This window comes from Crocodylus porosus, unplaced genomic scaffold (assembly GCF_001723895.1).
Source record: "Crocodylus porosus isolate Cpor-Errol unplaced genomic scaffold, CroPor_comp1, whole genome shotgun sequence".
Lineage (NCBI taxonomy): Eukaryota > Metazoa > Chordata > Crocodylia > Crocodylidae > Crocodylus > Crocodylus porosus.
The window spans coordinates 124,244,949-124,260,011 of NW_017728931.1; the positions used below are offsets into that span (position 1 = coordinate 124,244,949).

A 15,063-nucleotide genomic window follows, 5' to 3' on the forward strand; every position below is an offset into this window, starting at 1 on the left:
AAGGAAGTTGAAGGCTCTCAGTGTGTTGCAACATTGGACCTAAAATGATTTTAAAATGTTCTCTATTGGATATTATGCTGAGTGCTGAACTAACAGACCTCTCTTGATGACTATCATTTATATTTCCAAATGTCTCTTGCTTAATTTTTATATTTTTTGTGGCAGTTTGCAGCTGCAGTCATCCCTTGGGAAAAAGTTATGAATTTACTTGGCTTAATGATCTGAAGTTTTTTTTAACACATTACAGTCACACTATTTTCGCATTCATTTTGATGTATTAACATGAAGACTATTAGAAATCTACAATAATAGTACATCTCCGTATTCCCAAACAGAAATGATTAAGCTTAATGTTTATATTCTATTATTCTTGACTTATTCTTATTGTCAGTAATGATGCTGATAACAGTTGTGAACATGTGAAGATAAAGAAAACACCCATCCCACAGGATATAAAACAGAACAAAACAAAACAGAATGAGTGTCAGGTGCCTGACACCTATTGTTATACAACCAGCAATTTGCTAGAATTTCACTTCTCTGCCTAGAAACCTTCTAATTTTGAGTATAAATTATTCATTTAATTTATTTATTGTTATGACCAATTTTCCTGTAGCTTAAATTCCTCCTCTCCTTTTGGTAGTCACCCCAAAAATAAATTTATAAAGAATAATTGTATATCATCCTCAACCTTTGCTCCCATAAGGTGAACAAGCCAAGCTTTTTAATATCCTTTGATAAGGGAGGTTTATTATTGCCCTAATCAATCTTATAGTCTTCTTCTGCATCTGTTCCAGTTTGAATGAATCTCTTTTTTTTTTAGCATAGATGCCCAGAGCTGTACATAATGTACATAATATTTTAAACACAATCTCAACTATGCCTGGGACAGTAGTCTGACATCTTCCCTAGCTGTCCTAAAATAATGAATGCATGCCATGCATAAAATTAATTTTGTTAATAGAAAAATTGTGTTTCTATCTGTGTTTCATGTTTAGGCTTTATTTTAACTTAAACATGAATGTTCCTTCTTTTGCCTTTTCATTTCCTTCAGGTAAAAGGAAACGGCCCTCTTGAGGGAGCTTAATTTTGGTTTTTCAACCTTCAGTTGCCTTTTGTATGTGTCACAGAACATGAGGCATAATATCTTTTTACCTTCCTCAGATGACAACGCTTTTGTTGTGAACTAGTAAAGGCAGCACAGGAATCTGTTCTGATGGGACGGTGTTGGTCAGAAAGGGCAACAGAAACGACTGAATTAATCTCTGCAGCCTTAAGCTTGTACTTGTGATGCTCTGCGTTACATAGGTCATTGTCAAGCACTGCTGTTACGATTTATGTTTTGGTGACAGTTTTTATTTGATTTAATCAGGGTTTTTTTAAAAACTGGGATTGTGTTACCATTGTTGTGATTATATCAGTGCCAAACCAGAAAGCCAACAGAAGTGCTTTAGTGGTTTGCTTAGGTATTTAGACAACCACAGTATGCCACCATCTTGTAAGTAAATCATTTATTTCCTTATGTTTGACTCTATCTGTGATTATTTTTTGTAGCTTACAAGAAGAAAAAAAAATCCTTCAGCGGGAGTATGAGAGAATCCCCAAGCAAGGTGTAAGTATAAAATGCATGTCACTGGAGAAAGTCATGTTTTGTGCCCTCAGCCTATAAAACTAAGATGAAAATGCTATTATAAATCTAGAACACGAATGGGAGCACCAAGCATGCAGATGTGTATCAGTCATCACTCAGTCAGGAGAGGAGCAGGATTTCAGACATACCTGTTTCCTGCTGTCCAACTGTGTACAGTGCCCAGGCAATTTAAGCTACTCTTCAGAGTTTCCTAATTCTCTCCATTAAGTGTAGGCTATTCCAGATTCCTGATCCTGTCTATTTGGATTGTGCTTTCAGAGTAAGACACCTATTTCATAGGTGTCACAAAACTGAAGTGGGGGTATCTGCAAGGATGATCTGAATCTGATCCATGGAAACTAAACTTCTCAGCTTGCCAATGCTAGAGTCTCGTCTGTTGGAGAACAGACATATTGGCAGAGCTTTGTGGAGTAGGTGGAACTTCTGCTATTTGTTTGTACCTATTTTATGGATAAATAAAGGTCTATAAATAAAGGTCTTCAGGGCTATCAGGCCAAATCTCATAACAATGTTCTTAATAATAGGGAGAACCAAACCAATATTAGTGCGTGAAAAATATTGTGTAGAATTATGTTGATTTTAAATTTCAGATTTAAAATAAAAATGTGAAAGAAAATGTAATGAAAATGTAATGCAATCAGAGGATTTCAGAGGTTTTGATAAAAGTGGCACAATAAAAAGAAAAATGCATTTGACTGCAAAAAATACCAAAATAGTACACAATTCATTCAGACTCTTTAATCTTCTTTTTTAAAGTAACTGTTCTCTAAAGAAAGATCAATTAATTCCTGAACAAACAATACAACAGTATTCTGGTGCACGCTTATTTATGCAAGGAATACACTTCTCCTTTCCTAAAACATACAAATATGAGGTGTATATAATTTTGGATTGTATTTTTAAAGGAAACAGAAAAGAGAATTAAAATGTTGAAAGAAAATTGTGAAGAGCTTCGTAAAGAAACAACCCAAAGGAGAGCAGAGATCAAAGCACTGAAGGAGGATGTGGCATTCAAGCAAAAACTGATGTTAAAAGAACAGAAAGAAGTGGAGGAACTTCTAGAGCAGGAGGATAACCTAAAGGTAACATATAAATGTGTATATAGGTGTTTGTGTGTCTGCAAACTCACCCAAAAAATAACACATTAAATATTTGTGCTGTCATTCCAGTATGTACTACCACAGATTACAGTGTTAGTCAATATGTGTGTATTATGCTGGTGGGTCATTTCTATAAACAGTTTTTGGAAACTAATAGGCATAGTACTGACAAACAAGGAACTTCCAGAATGATCAGAACTCATGAGCTAATTTCAGCTCTGTGTGTGCGTGCGCGCATGTGTGTGAACAGGTCTCAGTTAACCAAAGAAAAAAGAACATAATAACATTTCTGTGAATTATAATTACAGAAGACTGGGAGTTTTTAGTCAATTGTTTCTTTAATTGAAAATGTAACATCTAAGACCCTAAATTTTCTGTGTGATTATTTTTGCTGATTTTTTTATTTTTACATCAAGAACACTGAAAATTAAATAACAGCTTTAAATAGTTATAATTTAGAAATGTCACTGATGGGCCCACATCTGGTTAGTTTTGGTGCCTCGTGCCTTCATTATCAGGTCTAGACTGGTCTTTACACAAACTTTGTTTTTTGTGGAACCCGACAGACGCCCTCTGGATAAAGCAATATATCAGACATCACTTGACTGTAATAAGTAACAGTTCTGCTGAAGTAACAGGCATATCAAGAAAAATAGGAACATGAGACACTTGAATTAAAACTTGTAAGAGGCTCTATGGAAGCTCAGAGCGGGGACACAGATTAGTGTTTAAATGGAATGTTTCGACTTAGTTCCAAACACCAAAATTAAATGAATTTAATGCTGGAATCTTTTGTTTTAATAAAACATTGCAAGTTTTATATACACATATACATGATACACTCCTCCCCAGCTCACAAACACACATATAAGCTTCCTGTCTATGAAGAGTTCTGCTATTTCTACTACTTGCCCTGTTATGGATGAAAACAAATTTCAAAATATCAGAATAACTTGGGATGGTCATCATTATAGGCTAAGTATAGATGTTGAAAAAGCCCCTGACAGAAGGGCTCTAACTATTGAACTTTACTTAAAGTGCTATAATTTAGAGAGGGAATAAGCCAAACAGACATTCACCATTTGGTTGGGGGTGGGGGGGAGAGGGCGGGACTCAGTGCCTGCCTGCACTGGCCAAGTCCACCAGGTGGGGGGTGCTCCTGCATGCCAGCCCCAGAACCAGCTGGGGGAAAGAGGTGAGGAATGGAGCTGCCGGCCACTGTCCTGGGAACTGGGGCAAGGTGGGGAAGGGGAGCCCCCCCACCACATTGACTTGGCCCAGCCCCCTCCTGATGCCCCAGCCAACAAGCTGCTGGGGGGGATGGGGCTCATGACACTGTGCTTCCTTCTCCCCTTGCTCCAGTTCCCAGTGCGGTGAAAAGCTAGCTGGGTAGTCTGCAGTGCAGCTTCTGCCTGCCATTGGGCTGGTGGGGGACACTCCCTCCGAGACCACAGCCAGCAAGCTGTGGGGGGACCCCTAATAGTGGGGGACTTCCCCCCCTCAGACTCTCGATAGATGCAGGCAGAAGCTGCAGCCCTGGCCTAGCAGGCTGACCCCTCATCTGCCCTGCCAGGCAGGGCTGTGCCACCCTGGCTCAATGTGCCATGGCCCCAGGTAAACACTGCTCAGGAACAATAAAATCCGGCACAAAATGTGCCAGTGTTTATTCAGCCATACTCATTACACATGTAGGTGCACCTCCAGTGTTTTGGCAGGATGCCTAGGTTTTGCTTTTAGGCCTGGTAGACAGTAAGAAGCTAAAGATGAGGCCCCTGGCACACATGACACTTAAGGTGTGATTAACCAGATAATCACATTCCAAATAATTCCCTATCCACGTGTTAATACAATTAATGCTAAGATATAACAAGGAATAAGCCACAAAGTTATTATAGAAAAGGTGTATAATAATTTTTGGCTAGTTCCTATCACTCCATTAATTGAATGTGTGGCCAAGCTGATTGGGGTTTCCAGCCTTCAGAGAGCACAGGGTCCCTTGACTTCTGTGAGCTTTTAAGACTGAGAGTTGTGATCAGCTGCAGCTCATAGCTGCATAAACACATTGGAGCTCTTGATTCCAATATGCCCCTTTTGCTAGTAACTTGGCAAATCAGGCTCCCAACCTTCAGGGTGCAGCTGGAGTCAAGAGCTGTACCACATCTCTGCAGCTGGGAGCTCTAACCAGACGATCTGGGCTCCCAGTCCTGGGGTACACCAGGCAATCCTACAACTAGGAGTCCTGCCAGCTGATCCAGGGGCAAGGCAGGAAGCATGATTGTAGGGATTATGTATCAGATACCATTGCATCTTTAATTGCACATCTACCAGAGACCTAGGAAATTTATATGTAAAGGCTATTTTTGGTCATTTTACTGTGTTTTGTGGCTCTCTAAGCTCATTACATATTGCCTTCTAGTAATTTATGGTACCTGCAAATGTTACACTTGGTTTGACCTAACTAGGGTTAGGCAAATCTTAGTGCCAATCTGTACGGATATTTGGGGAGGTTGGATCAGGCAAAAAACAGCTGGCCTGCTCTAACTTAGTTCACCTGAGGAAACTTAGATTAGGAATGGGATAGCTTGATTTAATGAACATCTGTACATATTTAATGAATGTCTGTACATAACTCAGCTGTTTGCCTCAGCCCCAGAGCTGCACTCCCTGCTTCTCCCCCAACTAGTCTGTTTTTAGCCTTCCAGTCCTCCCTGCCCTGGGTGAACAACCTCCTTGCCACAGATCTATCAACTCCTCCTCCACAGACCCACCAGCCCCCAAAACTGGTAGACCCCCCTCCCACCCAACTTACTTAGATTCCTGGCACAGCTTCCAGCACTAGTGAATGTGCACTAGCTAGACCTGATTGTAAGGAAAACTTACCAGGAGAAGGAGAGAGGCAGCGGGATGCTGCACCGGCAGCTGGAGTTGCCATGGTCAAAGATCAAAGAAAAAACCCACAGCGGAGCTGGGAGGAGCCGGGAACAGCTCCCGCGTCCACCTGGGCATGCTTTATAAAAGCGTGCCAAGGGCAATTGGCTGGGCAGGCAGCCAAAGCTGGCAGAAAAGGCTCACCCAGAAGGGAGCCAGGGGGACTGGAAGGAGCATCCCTGACTGGCCCAGAAGGGTCAGAGCAGCTGGACAGCAAGGAGCAGGAGAAGGCTTGGTGGCTTCCTCGGGAAGGGAGCATGGAGGGAATACCAGGCCAGCCTGGGCCCAAGGAGCTGCCGGCGGACCCGTTGTGGGCCAGAGCTGGTAGCCCCAGTGACTGGTATGGCGACAGACGCAGCGAGGATGGGACCCTGAACCGAACAACCAGCAGGAGGTACCAAACTCAGGGAATCAGCGATGCATCAAGGGAGGCGGCAGTCTGGGTAAAACTCGGCTTTGCATAGACCAGAGAGGGGCCACAGAGAGTGCTTGGCACTAGCTACACCAGTGGTCAACAACCACAGCCCCAAGGGACCAAGTCCTGAGGAGGGCCCAAACATCGGCCCTGACAAGCAACATCACGGTTGGCATTTGGCGAGGTGTAGGGGAGATGGAGCCCGAAGAAGAGGTGGTCACAAGGAAGGCTAAGGGAAAGAACCAGGGGGACAGGACCATAAATCTTCCTCCCGATTTAAAACCCCTTATTAAAGATGTGGCAGGAGAGACCCCTGGGGATCCGACCTGAGGGTACTCCCACTAGCCTGGCCGTACAGCCCAAGAAGCCACAGTGAGATTCTTAAAGAGTCCACACATGCGACACTCGGGAGAAAGGCATGGGAATTTACAATGATCTACAATCACACGGCTTAAAGCAAGCCATGTGGTCATAGATCAAGCACCACAAACATATGCGTGTACCCTCAGGGTATGCCTAACTGGCACAATGCAGTGCTATATAGACAACCAAAATAGCTCTGCATGAGCTATCTTAGGAGCTTGAAGAAGAATTTCCATCTTCAGTACAGCACTTCACCTAGACTAGTTAGCCCCATTGAGAAGCCCAAGTATGTTTGCAAGTGTTGTGTATTAGCAATAATGTGGTCCACTTATTTCTGCAATTTGAGCTAGTTTCTTCAAAGATAGTTTGAGTATCTCTACATGGCATCATGTAATGCCACATTGGAAGACCCTTCCGTTTACAGCAGAGAGGTACAAACAGAATTTTCAACAGACATGTTAAACTCTAAAACAGTTGTAATTCCTTTACAAAATATGTCATATGCATATAAACACACTGTGATTATTTTATGTTTTTTTTATTGGAACCTGCTAAGAATAACTTGCTGTATTAATCTGTAAATTTATCATACTTCAGACATCTCAAATATATCCTGATTATCAGTGCAGGAACAGTCAGTTCTGAAACTAACCTTAAGCCATTTTTTGCCTTAATTGCAATAACCAGAATTAATGACTTCAGATTATCTTAGTTTTTCTGGCCTGTAAGCATTCATTTTGCTCTAGTATAGATTTTTTTGGAAGGAGGAGGCTTTGTTGTTAGAGGGATTTTTTGCATATAATAATAGGCTATGTGTAAATTAAGTAAGTAGACTGAGTTATCCGTTTGATGCAGAAATAATAGTGGCAGACCCTCCCTGAAAAGAAAGACCCATTAACAAACATTGTATACTGTTATGTCAAAGTTAATTTTATAACATTTTTATCATGGCTTATTTTAATTGCTAAGCTTAAGTTTTGTTTGGTTTTTATATTGTATTACTTTAGGCTGCACTAATGTATGCTGTTACTGTAAAATACACATTTCTGTTCTGTCATTACATAATTCAAAGCAAATATTAGTTTATGTGAAAATGCATAAAATTAGACCCTGCTTCTTTAACAATTTTGTTTTAATACCAGGAAGACTTAGTTCAACTCCATGTTATACCTGTCCAACTTGGAAAAGAAATGGACAAGATTAACCGCAAAAAAACGTATGTTTTTAAATACATTAAACATTGTTTTATTGAATATTAATTCTTTGTATTATTAATAATAATAGAAACCTTTTATAGAGACAACTAAGAAAGCTTAAGTTCTTGATACAAAATTCTGATCAGTGCAGAGACAGAGGTAAGGTAAGGTGTCCGCAATCTGTTTAAAGAATCAAAGCCATGTTACAAAGATAGAGTTTGAGTAGGAAAACATATTTTAGACTTGAAGACACTAATAAAAGCACTTTGGAATAAAATGTGTTTATAATCCATAAAAATATCTGTGAATATCCACTGTCACAGTGTAGTATCAAATACAGCTTTGCACAGATTACCAAATCACTATGTAGCAAGGGTGCAAGACATTGCTTTACTCCTCAGATCTTTTAATTTTTATATTCATTGAACAGCAATGAATGAGAGGTCTAATAAAGAATTAGGGTGGGCCCTTGTGGGCTGCATGCAGCACATGACCATCAGTTGGGCAGCCCTGCTTTACACCTTAGACCATGGTATTACATTAAGGTTACTGAAGTCTCCCCAGTGCACTTTCCTTTGGTCATCAATTTACCGCTGTTATGTATTCTTAAAGAATTTCTACCTGAGATCAATCATTTCATATTAAATACTGTACCCATTTTCTGTTTCTTTCTTAACTAATCTTTCTAGGTATGAAAAATACCATATTCACCTGAATACAAGAGGGTTTTTTCCCTAGTTCAGCATAGGGAAAAAACCCCTCTCATCTTAGAGAATATAGGCCAGGCAAGCAGCTGCTGCAGCTCCTGAGGGGGCGGGGGAGGTTAATGTGGCAGGTGGGGGAGGGGAGAGAGGATGGGGAAGGGGTGCATAATGTGGGGGGAGCATGTGTGTAAGATTAGCAGGAAGATTGCAGAGAAAGGGATATGCAGAGTGAGGAGGGGTATGGGGAAAGGGACATGTTGCGTGCAGGGAAACAGCGTGGGGCAAGGGACATGTGGAGTGGGAGGAGTGTGGGGGAAAGGGTGTGCAGTGATGGGGGAAAATGGAGAAGGGGTATATGGTGCACAAGAAAGGAATGCATGGAACAAGTGGGGGGAGAAGGGAAAGGACATTGGGAAGGGAGTGCTGGGGGGAAAATGGGGAAGGGGCGCACACTGTGGGGGAAGCATGGGGGAATGGGTGGCAGAGGGAGCATGGGCAAAGGGACACATGGAGCAAGGAAAGTTCAGGGAAAGGGACACAGAGTGGGAACAGCCTAAGGGAAGGGGAGTGTGGAGTGAGGGGAGTTCAGGGAAAGGGCATGAGGGAGAGGGCATGCAGTACAGGAGGGAATGTGGGGGAAAGGTTGCATGGTGCAAAAGGGAGATTCAGAGGAGGGTGCATGGTGCCGAGGGGACATGCAGAGTGAGAGGAGTGTGGGGAAAAGGTGTAAGGGAAGAGGTGCAAGGAAAGGGACATATAAGGTTCAGGGGAAGTGGAGCATTCTGTGAGATGAGCTCAAGGAAAGGGACACAGAGCATGGGGAGTGCAGGGTAGGGGTGCATGGAGTGGCAGGGGAGCTTCTGTGGCTCTGGTCCTGACCCTTGGTGGGGCTGGAGCCTGAAGCCAGAGCTGCCACTACTGCCCAGCCCGGTTGAGTACTCTATGCCCCCAGTGGAGACAGAGTAAGAACAGCCGCAGAGGTAAAGGGGGCAAGTGGTAGGAAAGGAAAGGCACTGAGGGGGACTGGTAGTAGGTGGGCGGGGGGGCAAGTGAAAAGGGAGGGAAAAAGGACTGTGGGGAGGCTGCCTGCCCCCGCAGTCGCCACTTCCCCTGCCACTACTGTCCCTGTGGCAGTGGTGGGAAAGCTAAATTTAAGAGGAACCTCCAATAACTAGATTGTAGATGTGGAAAATTGAGCCAAATATGTAATTTTCCAATCTAATAGTTGGGGTCATCTTAGATTCAATTAAATACAGTAAGTTTATTTTAGAATCTTTTTTATCTAGCAAGTCCCAAAAATCCAATACAAAACCCCACAATCCAGTCCAATCATCTCTATGGATAGTAAATAAATCATCTCTATGGATAGTAATGAAATACAGCATTTAAATGAGTAATTTCTACCTGGTGACTCTGAAAATGTCAGAGCATCAGGAAAGCAGAAAGTCTGGTTGTTGAGACATTATTCTTATAATAACCACAGATGTTTCAAGAGATATTTGAAACATGCCAAACATATGACTGAATAGTCATCTGTAAGAAATATATTTATTTTATCAGCGTTCTTCCAAAGAGCCTCATACATGAGATTAATCGTTTTTTTAAAAGTCTGCCCTTATATCAATGTGCCAGCACCAAGAGGCTATATTTTTCTGCTAAATTCTATTTGTATATAAGGGCTTAATTGAGGCATACACTTCCTTAGTGTCCCAGAACAATCCTATATACTAGTACAGGCTGGGGGATGAGATGTTTACTGTGGAGCTGCCCAATTAGCTCTGCAGTAAAGTCTCATCTCTATGCATATTTTAGCCCACAAACAACTAATTACCTCTGCTGTAGGTTAGTACTTGGAAATACAAGTACCATCATGCAGCAGAGTTCTTTACCACGCAGCAGCACACATGTAGATGTTGATGGGGCTGGCTGGGGCATAAGGGTGCTTCAGTGCAGGGGTCGTCTGCTTGCTAGCCACACACTGAAGAACCCTCATGCCCCAGCCAGCCCCTCCACGTTGAGCTGGGTCAGAGCCTCCCCCAACTGGCAGGCAAATTCCCTGGCCCCTGACAGCCAGGGCTGCTCCAACCTAGTTTAATGTGCTGTGGTCCTGGGTGCACATGTAAAGGCAGTGCTTGGGAGCAGAACTGTCTCTAGGGGTGCACAGGGCCCGAGGCATATCAGCCTGTGTGGGGCCGGGGGTTAGGGGTGGTGACCCCCCGCAGAAGCCAGCAGCAGCATCAGCAGCACGTGGGGGGGGGATGAGTGGCTGGAGCCAGTGGCGGTGCCACATGGCAGCAACTGTGGTGGGGCCTGTACAGCACTGCCAATGGAGATCCCCAAAGCCCAGGGCCTGGGGGAGTTGCCATGATTTATGACCCCCAGGGACAGCCCTGCTTCGGAGCAATAAACTCTGGTGCAATATGCACTGAAGTTTATTGCTTTGCATTAATTTCACATATAGACATAGCCAGTTTCTACTCGCTACAAGACCAGGTTTGGATTTTGGTCTATACTCACTGTAACAGGGGGCTTCCTTGTGGCCTTTCTACCAATGGCCCACCCACCTGTTTTTGGGCCAAATGCCTGCCTTCTCTCCTGCCATGCCTTCATGATATATAATTATGATATTAATTAAGTGGGAGGCTGCCCATTTCTTGCCCTGATGCCAGGGGTGCTATTTGCAGCTCCGTTCCTCCCCTACACCACAGACCAAACCTCTGGCATCCACAGATCTTATCATCACTCACACTGGGCCCCAGAATCCTCCAGTCTGGACCCTTACCAGATCCCTCCCATCAGATGGCTTATTTCACCCTCATTCTGGGCTGCCTAGCTCCCTGAAGTGTTCCCCCTTTCAGGCGTGGTTCCCCCAGGACCTTTGGCCACACAGGCTCTGGCCTCACCTCCAAGGCCAGTCAGAAACCCCAGGCCCTTAGCTCTGGGCATCCCTTGCGGTGGGCCCCTGGCCCTTTTGACCTGTCTGGTCCTGGCCCCAGCATGGCCCCGGTGGGGGTTTTCAAGTCAGGTCTTTGAGCCTCTAGCCCAATCACTCTAACTTGGGTCCACCTTCTTGACCCTTCTATGGGGTAACCCACCTGGTTGTGGGAGCTGGGCTTATTAAGGCACCCTGATCCACCTTTCACCAGGGTAGTAACTGGCCTGATATTTCTTGAAGGTCCCCGCACCACTGGGAGCCCCACCAGACCACTCACTCCTGGCAGGGTGTAGTTTTAAGTCATGCCCAGGACCAGGAGCCTCCAAAAATCCCCTACAGCTCCTGCCCTTACCTCCAGGATGTTGCATTCTGCCTTGCAGCCAGGCAGTGGCTCTGTCTGGCCTGCCAGCAGTGAACTGTTCTGATTATATAGGCAGCCAGAGATCTAAAATGGCCACTGCAGTCAAGCACCTGCTGGCTGCTTGGCTTAGCCCTTAAATTGGCTGGCACCAACAGTGCCCTGCCACATGCATGGAGTTGTTTTGAAATAATAGTTGTTTTGAAATATGTCCACAGGGTTGTAGAGAAGAAGAAAAAAGCCCTCGATGACCAAATAGAAGAATTAAATGATACCTTGAAAAAAATAGAAAAAAAGAATGAAGAACTTTCAGAAGAAAAGGAAGATGTAATGAAGGAATTAGATGGAAAACGAGCATTGATTGAAAGCAAGGAGCGAGAATTCAACCATTTGACAAAGTTACTAGAAATGGGTAAAGAGAATGAAGCGACAGCCCTAGCAGACAGGTCAGCATTGTAGGCATATGAGCCACATTCTGTTATAAAGATATAAGCAAGCACTCATCTCTTCCAAACAATCCATTCTTTTCTAAATTATTTATAGCTTTTGAAAAAGCTTGTGTTTTGACCATCTGATTTGATAGACTCCCATCATCTAAAATGAGCCTTGTTTCCAACAGGGATGAATAATATTTGTTTGTTGAATTCTATGGGTATTTAAAACTTGATATTACACAAAGAGAAAGACGTTGTAAGGGCCTTGTCCAAATTCCATTGAATTCAGTGATGACTCATTGATTCAATAGAAAATTATCAGAAAACTCAAATGAGTATTCCCAGAACTTAACTCAAGAGCTCAGTTTCCACCCCTTTCCTGAACAAAGACTGATAAGAGGTTGTGAAAAGGGGCCCAGTTCTGGCTCCATAATTTTTCTTTGTCCAACTCCAGTTAGAAGGGGGCAGCAGGCTTCACTGCTAGTAGAAACCATCCATCACAAAGACATGGTCAGAGCAGAGCCTTGCTCTGCTACATCAATGTCTCCCTGAGGAGGGAGCAGCTGCAGGTGGAAGAGTTGGCCCGAGAAACTGTAGAGCCACTTCCACCAGTTTTTCACAAGTTGCATGTTCCCACTATCATCAAACACCAGCTTTCCAGGATCATAAGCCATGCCCTTCAAGATCTTGATTTTTTTTTATATAATGCATTTCAAATTTGTGTCATCCAAGTTTTTGATTTCTAGGCCTTTAGGTGCGTTCTGGTTGTATTTACAAGCTTTTCTCTCCAGCCGTGAGAGCTAGAAACAATCCTGCTTAATTTTAAGTGAATAATGAAATTCTCCTATAATTCACAGGACTCCAAGAGTTTCAAGAACACCACAGATCATGAGAATAATGAGAACAGGGAACACCAAATTTATATCCACAAGTTAAAAAGATGCAGGGAATTTCTTTGGCTGAGTTAAATATACTTTCTGCTGTGTAAGCAATACACAGTGAACTAAGTAGACCAAAGAATCCAGTCCTAGATTTTTCAGAGGAGCATAAGGGAGTTAAGCACTCATATGGCACTGAATTCCAGTGCCTCTAGATTTCCTTGTAAATCCTATCCTTCTCACTTTTGGCAAATCAATATAAACAACAATAAGCCTTGAAATATCAGAATGTTATTCCTGGTTCCAAAAAACTTGAAGTTCCTCCCTTTGTGTGCAAAGATGGAAAATTGTAATCTTGACCAGTCTTTCAGCAACAACATTTCTATCCCTACGGGTGGCATTTCCTATTAAAAAAAAGAATGAATGAAGAGTTAAGTAGTACTCTAAACTGAAATCTAGAAGTAAAAAGACTATTTAAAAACTTCTTTCACTATTAAAATAAGGTTTTGTAATTCTTACTTTAAGAAACAGAAATATTTTTCTTTTACATTTTGAATAAATTTTTAGTATTGTAAAACCCTGGGCCCACTGAATTTACTGAAGGTGTTGGCAGTTTACCCTTTCTGTTCTCAGAGAATGGCCACAGATTTGTGACGGTTTTATTTTTTTTATTTTGCAAATTGAGTGTAATTTGTGTATTTTTTAATTTTAATTTAGAATTGTATTTCAACCTCTGTCTTTTTGGTTTTGATACATCTCTTGGTTGGGTTTTTCCCTTTCTGAAGTTCTCTATGCCTCTGTACAGGACTGTTCTAGAAATCACTTTACATAACTGTCTCCTGGAGAAGCAAAAAAACCATGATATTCTAGTGAATAAGCAAAAAGAAAAAGATAAAAATTTGAGAAGTTTAAAAAAGATGGAACTGCAATTGAAAATTGCTCAAGATTCCTTGGAACAAGTTAAATCACTTCATGGAAGACTCAAATTAGAGGTCTGTATCCAGTGCATTGATTACAAGGATTAAAATCATGATGTAGGAAATCACATTAACAATATTTTGCAAATAGTACAATGGAAACTAAATTTAAAAACTTCTGTCTACAGAACTGTGTTAGATTGCTGCTGACATGTCTATTGAGAGCTCGTCCTTGTACCATAAAAAGTAGGGTTGTAAGGGACTTCAGTTGGTCATCTCTAAGCAGGAACACCCGAAACTAGATCATCCCAGTCAAGGCTTTGTCTAGCTGGGTCTTAAAAACCTCCAAGGATGGAGAGTCCAGCACCTCTCAGGGGAACCTGTTCTAGTGTTTTACCACCCTCCTAGTTGTCGGGGAACAGGGCCCCAAGGTCACGGTGATCGGGGTGACAATCAGATACGAACAGGTGGGATTACTGGTGTGGAGTCAGAGGAAGGAACACGTAGCGGATTTGAACAAAGATGAATTTATTTAACTTACGCTTTAGGCGTAGGCAGCGATGTCTTCAGTTACAGTATTAACAACAGTGAACAACGAAGGGGTCTGTTGGCCCACGAGGTTCAGTCCGAAGACCTAGTCCCAGGGCTGGTCAACAGCTCATTAATGGGGAACACAAACAACGGAACGTAAACTGTAACACGCTGTACATGGTAAGTCGCGTGACGCCAGTCCCATAGGACAACGATGAAAAGCGATGATGTCAGAAGCCAAAGTCAAAACCAGGTGAGTCAAGCCGAGGTTGCAAACAAAGTTCAATGGATGATCCGGAACCGTAGTCAGTAGTCAGTGCCAAGGTAAGTCGGAAGCCAGGTGAGCAGAGTCAAAACCGTAACACAGCAAGTAATATGAAATACCAAATGACGGAGGTGAAGGAGGAGATCGATAGGCCCTAAAGCCTGACTGAGAGACAGTCCCTGCAGCAGCAGCCTCTGTCCTCAGCTAACGCGATCTCCCCCCGAGGGAGGGGCTCACTGAACTTTTATCTGAATTTAGTGGCCAATCAGAATGCTCTCCGCAGGGAAATTTCTAGTCAGATTACCTCATGTCAGGTTCTGACTGAGCATGCTCTCAGTCAGAAGCTGACACAATCTGAGCATGCGTCTGTGGGGAAAGTAGGTCAACA

General features: G+C 42.9%; 1 protein-coding gene across 1 annotated transcript in view; it reads left to right on the top strand.

Moving 5' to 3' along the window:
* CCDC146 (coiled-coil domain containing 146) overlaps positions 1-15,063 on the top strand; it is a 140,665-nt gene that overhangs the window by 91,794 nt on the left and 33,808 nt on the right. Inside the window, exons 5-9 of the mRNA XM_019543608.1 lie at positions 1,555-1,612; positions 2,557-2,733; positions 7,600-7,673; positions 11,869-12,096; positions 13,768-13,954. Of these exons, the coding sequence (XP_019399153.1) occupies positions 1,555-1,612; positions 2,557-2,733; positions 7,600-7,673; positions 11,869-12,096; positions 13,768-13,954 (724 nt within the window). The remainder of the gene's footprint in view (positions 1-1,554; positions 1,613-2,556; positions 2,734-7,599; positions 7,674-11,868; positions 12,097-13,767; positions 13,955-15,063) is intronic.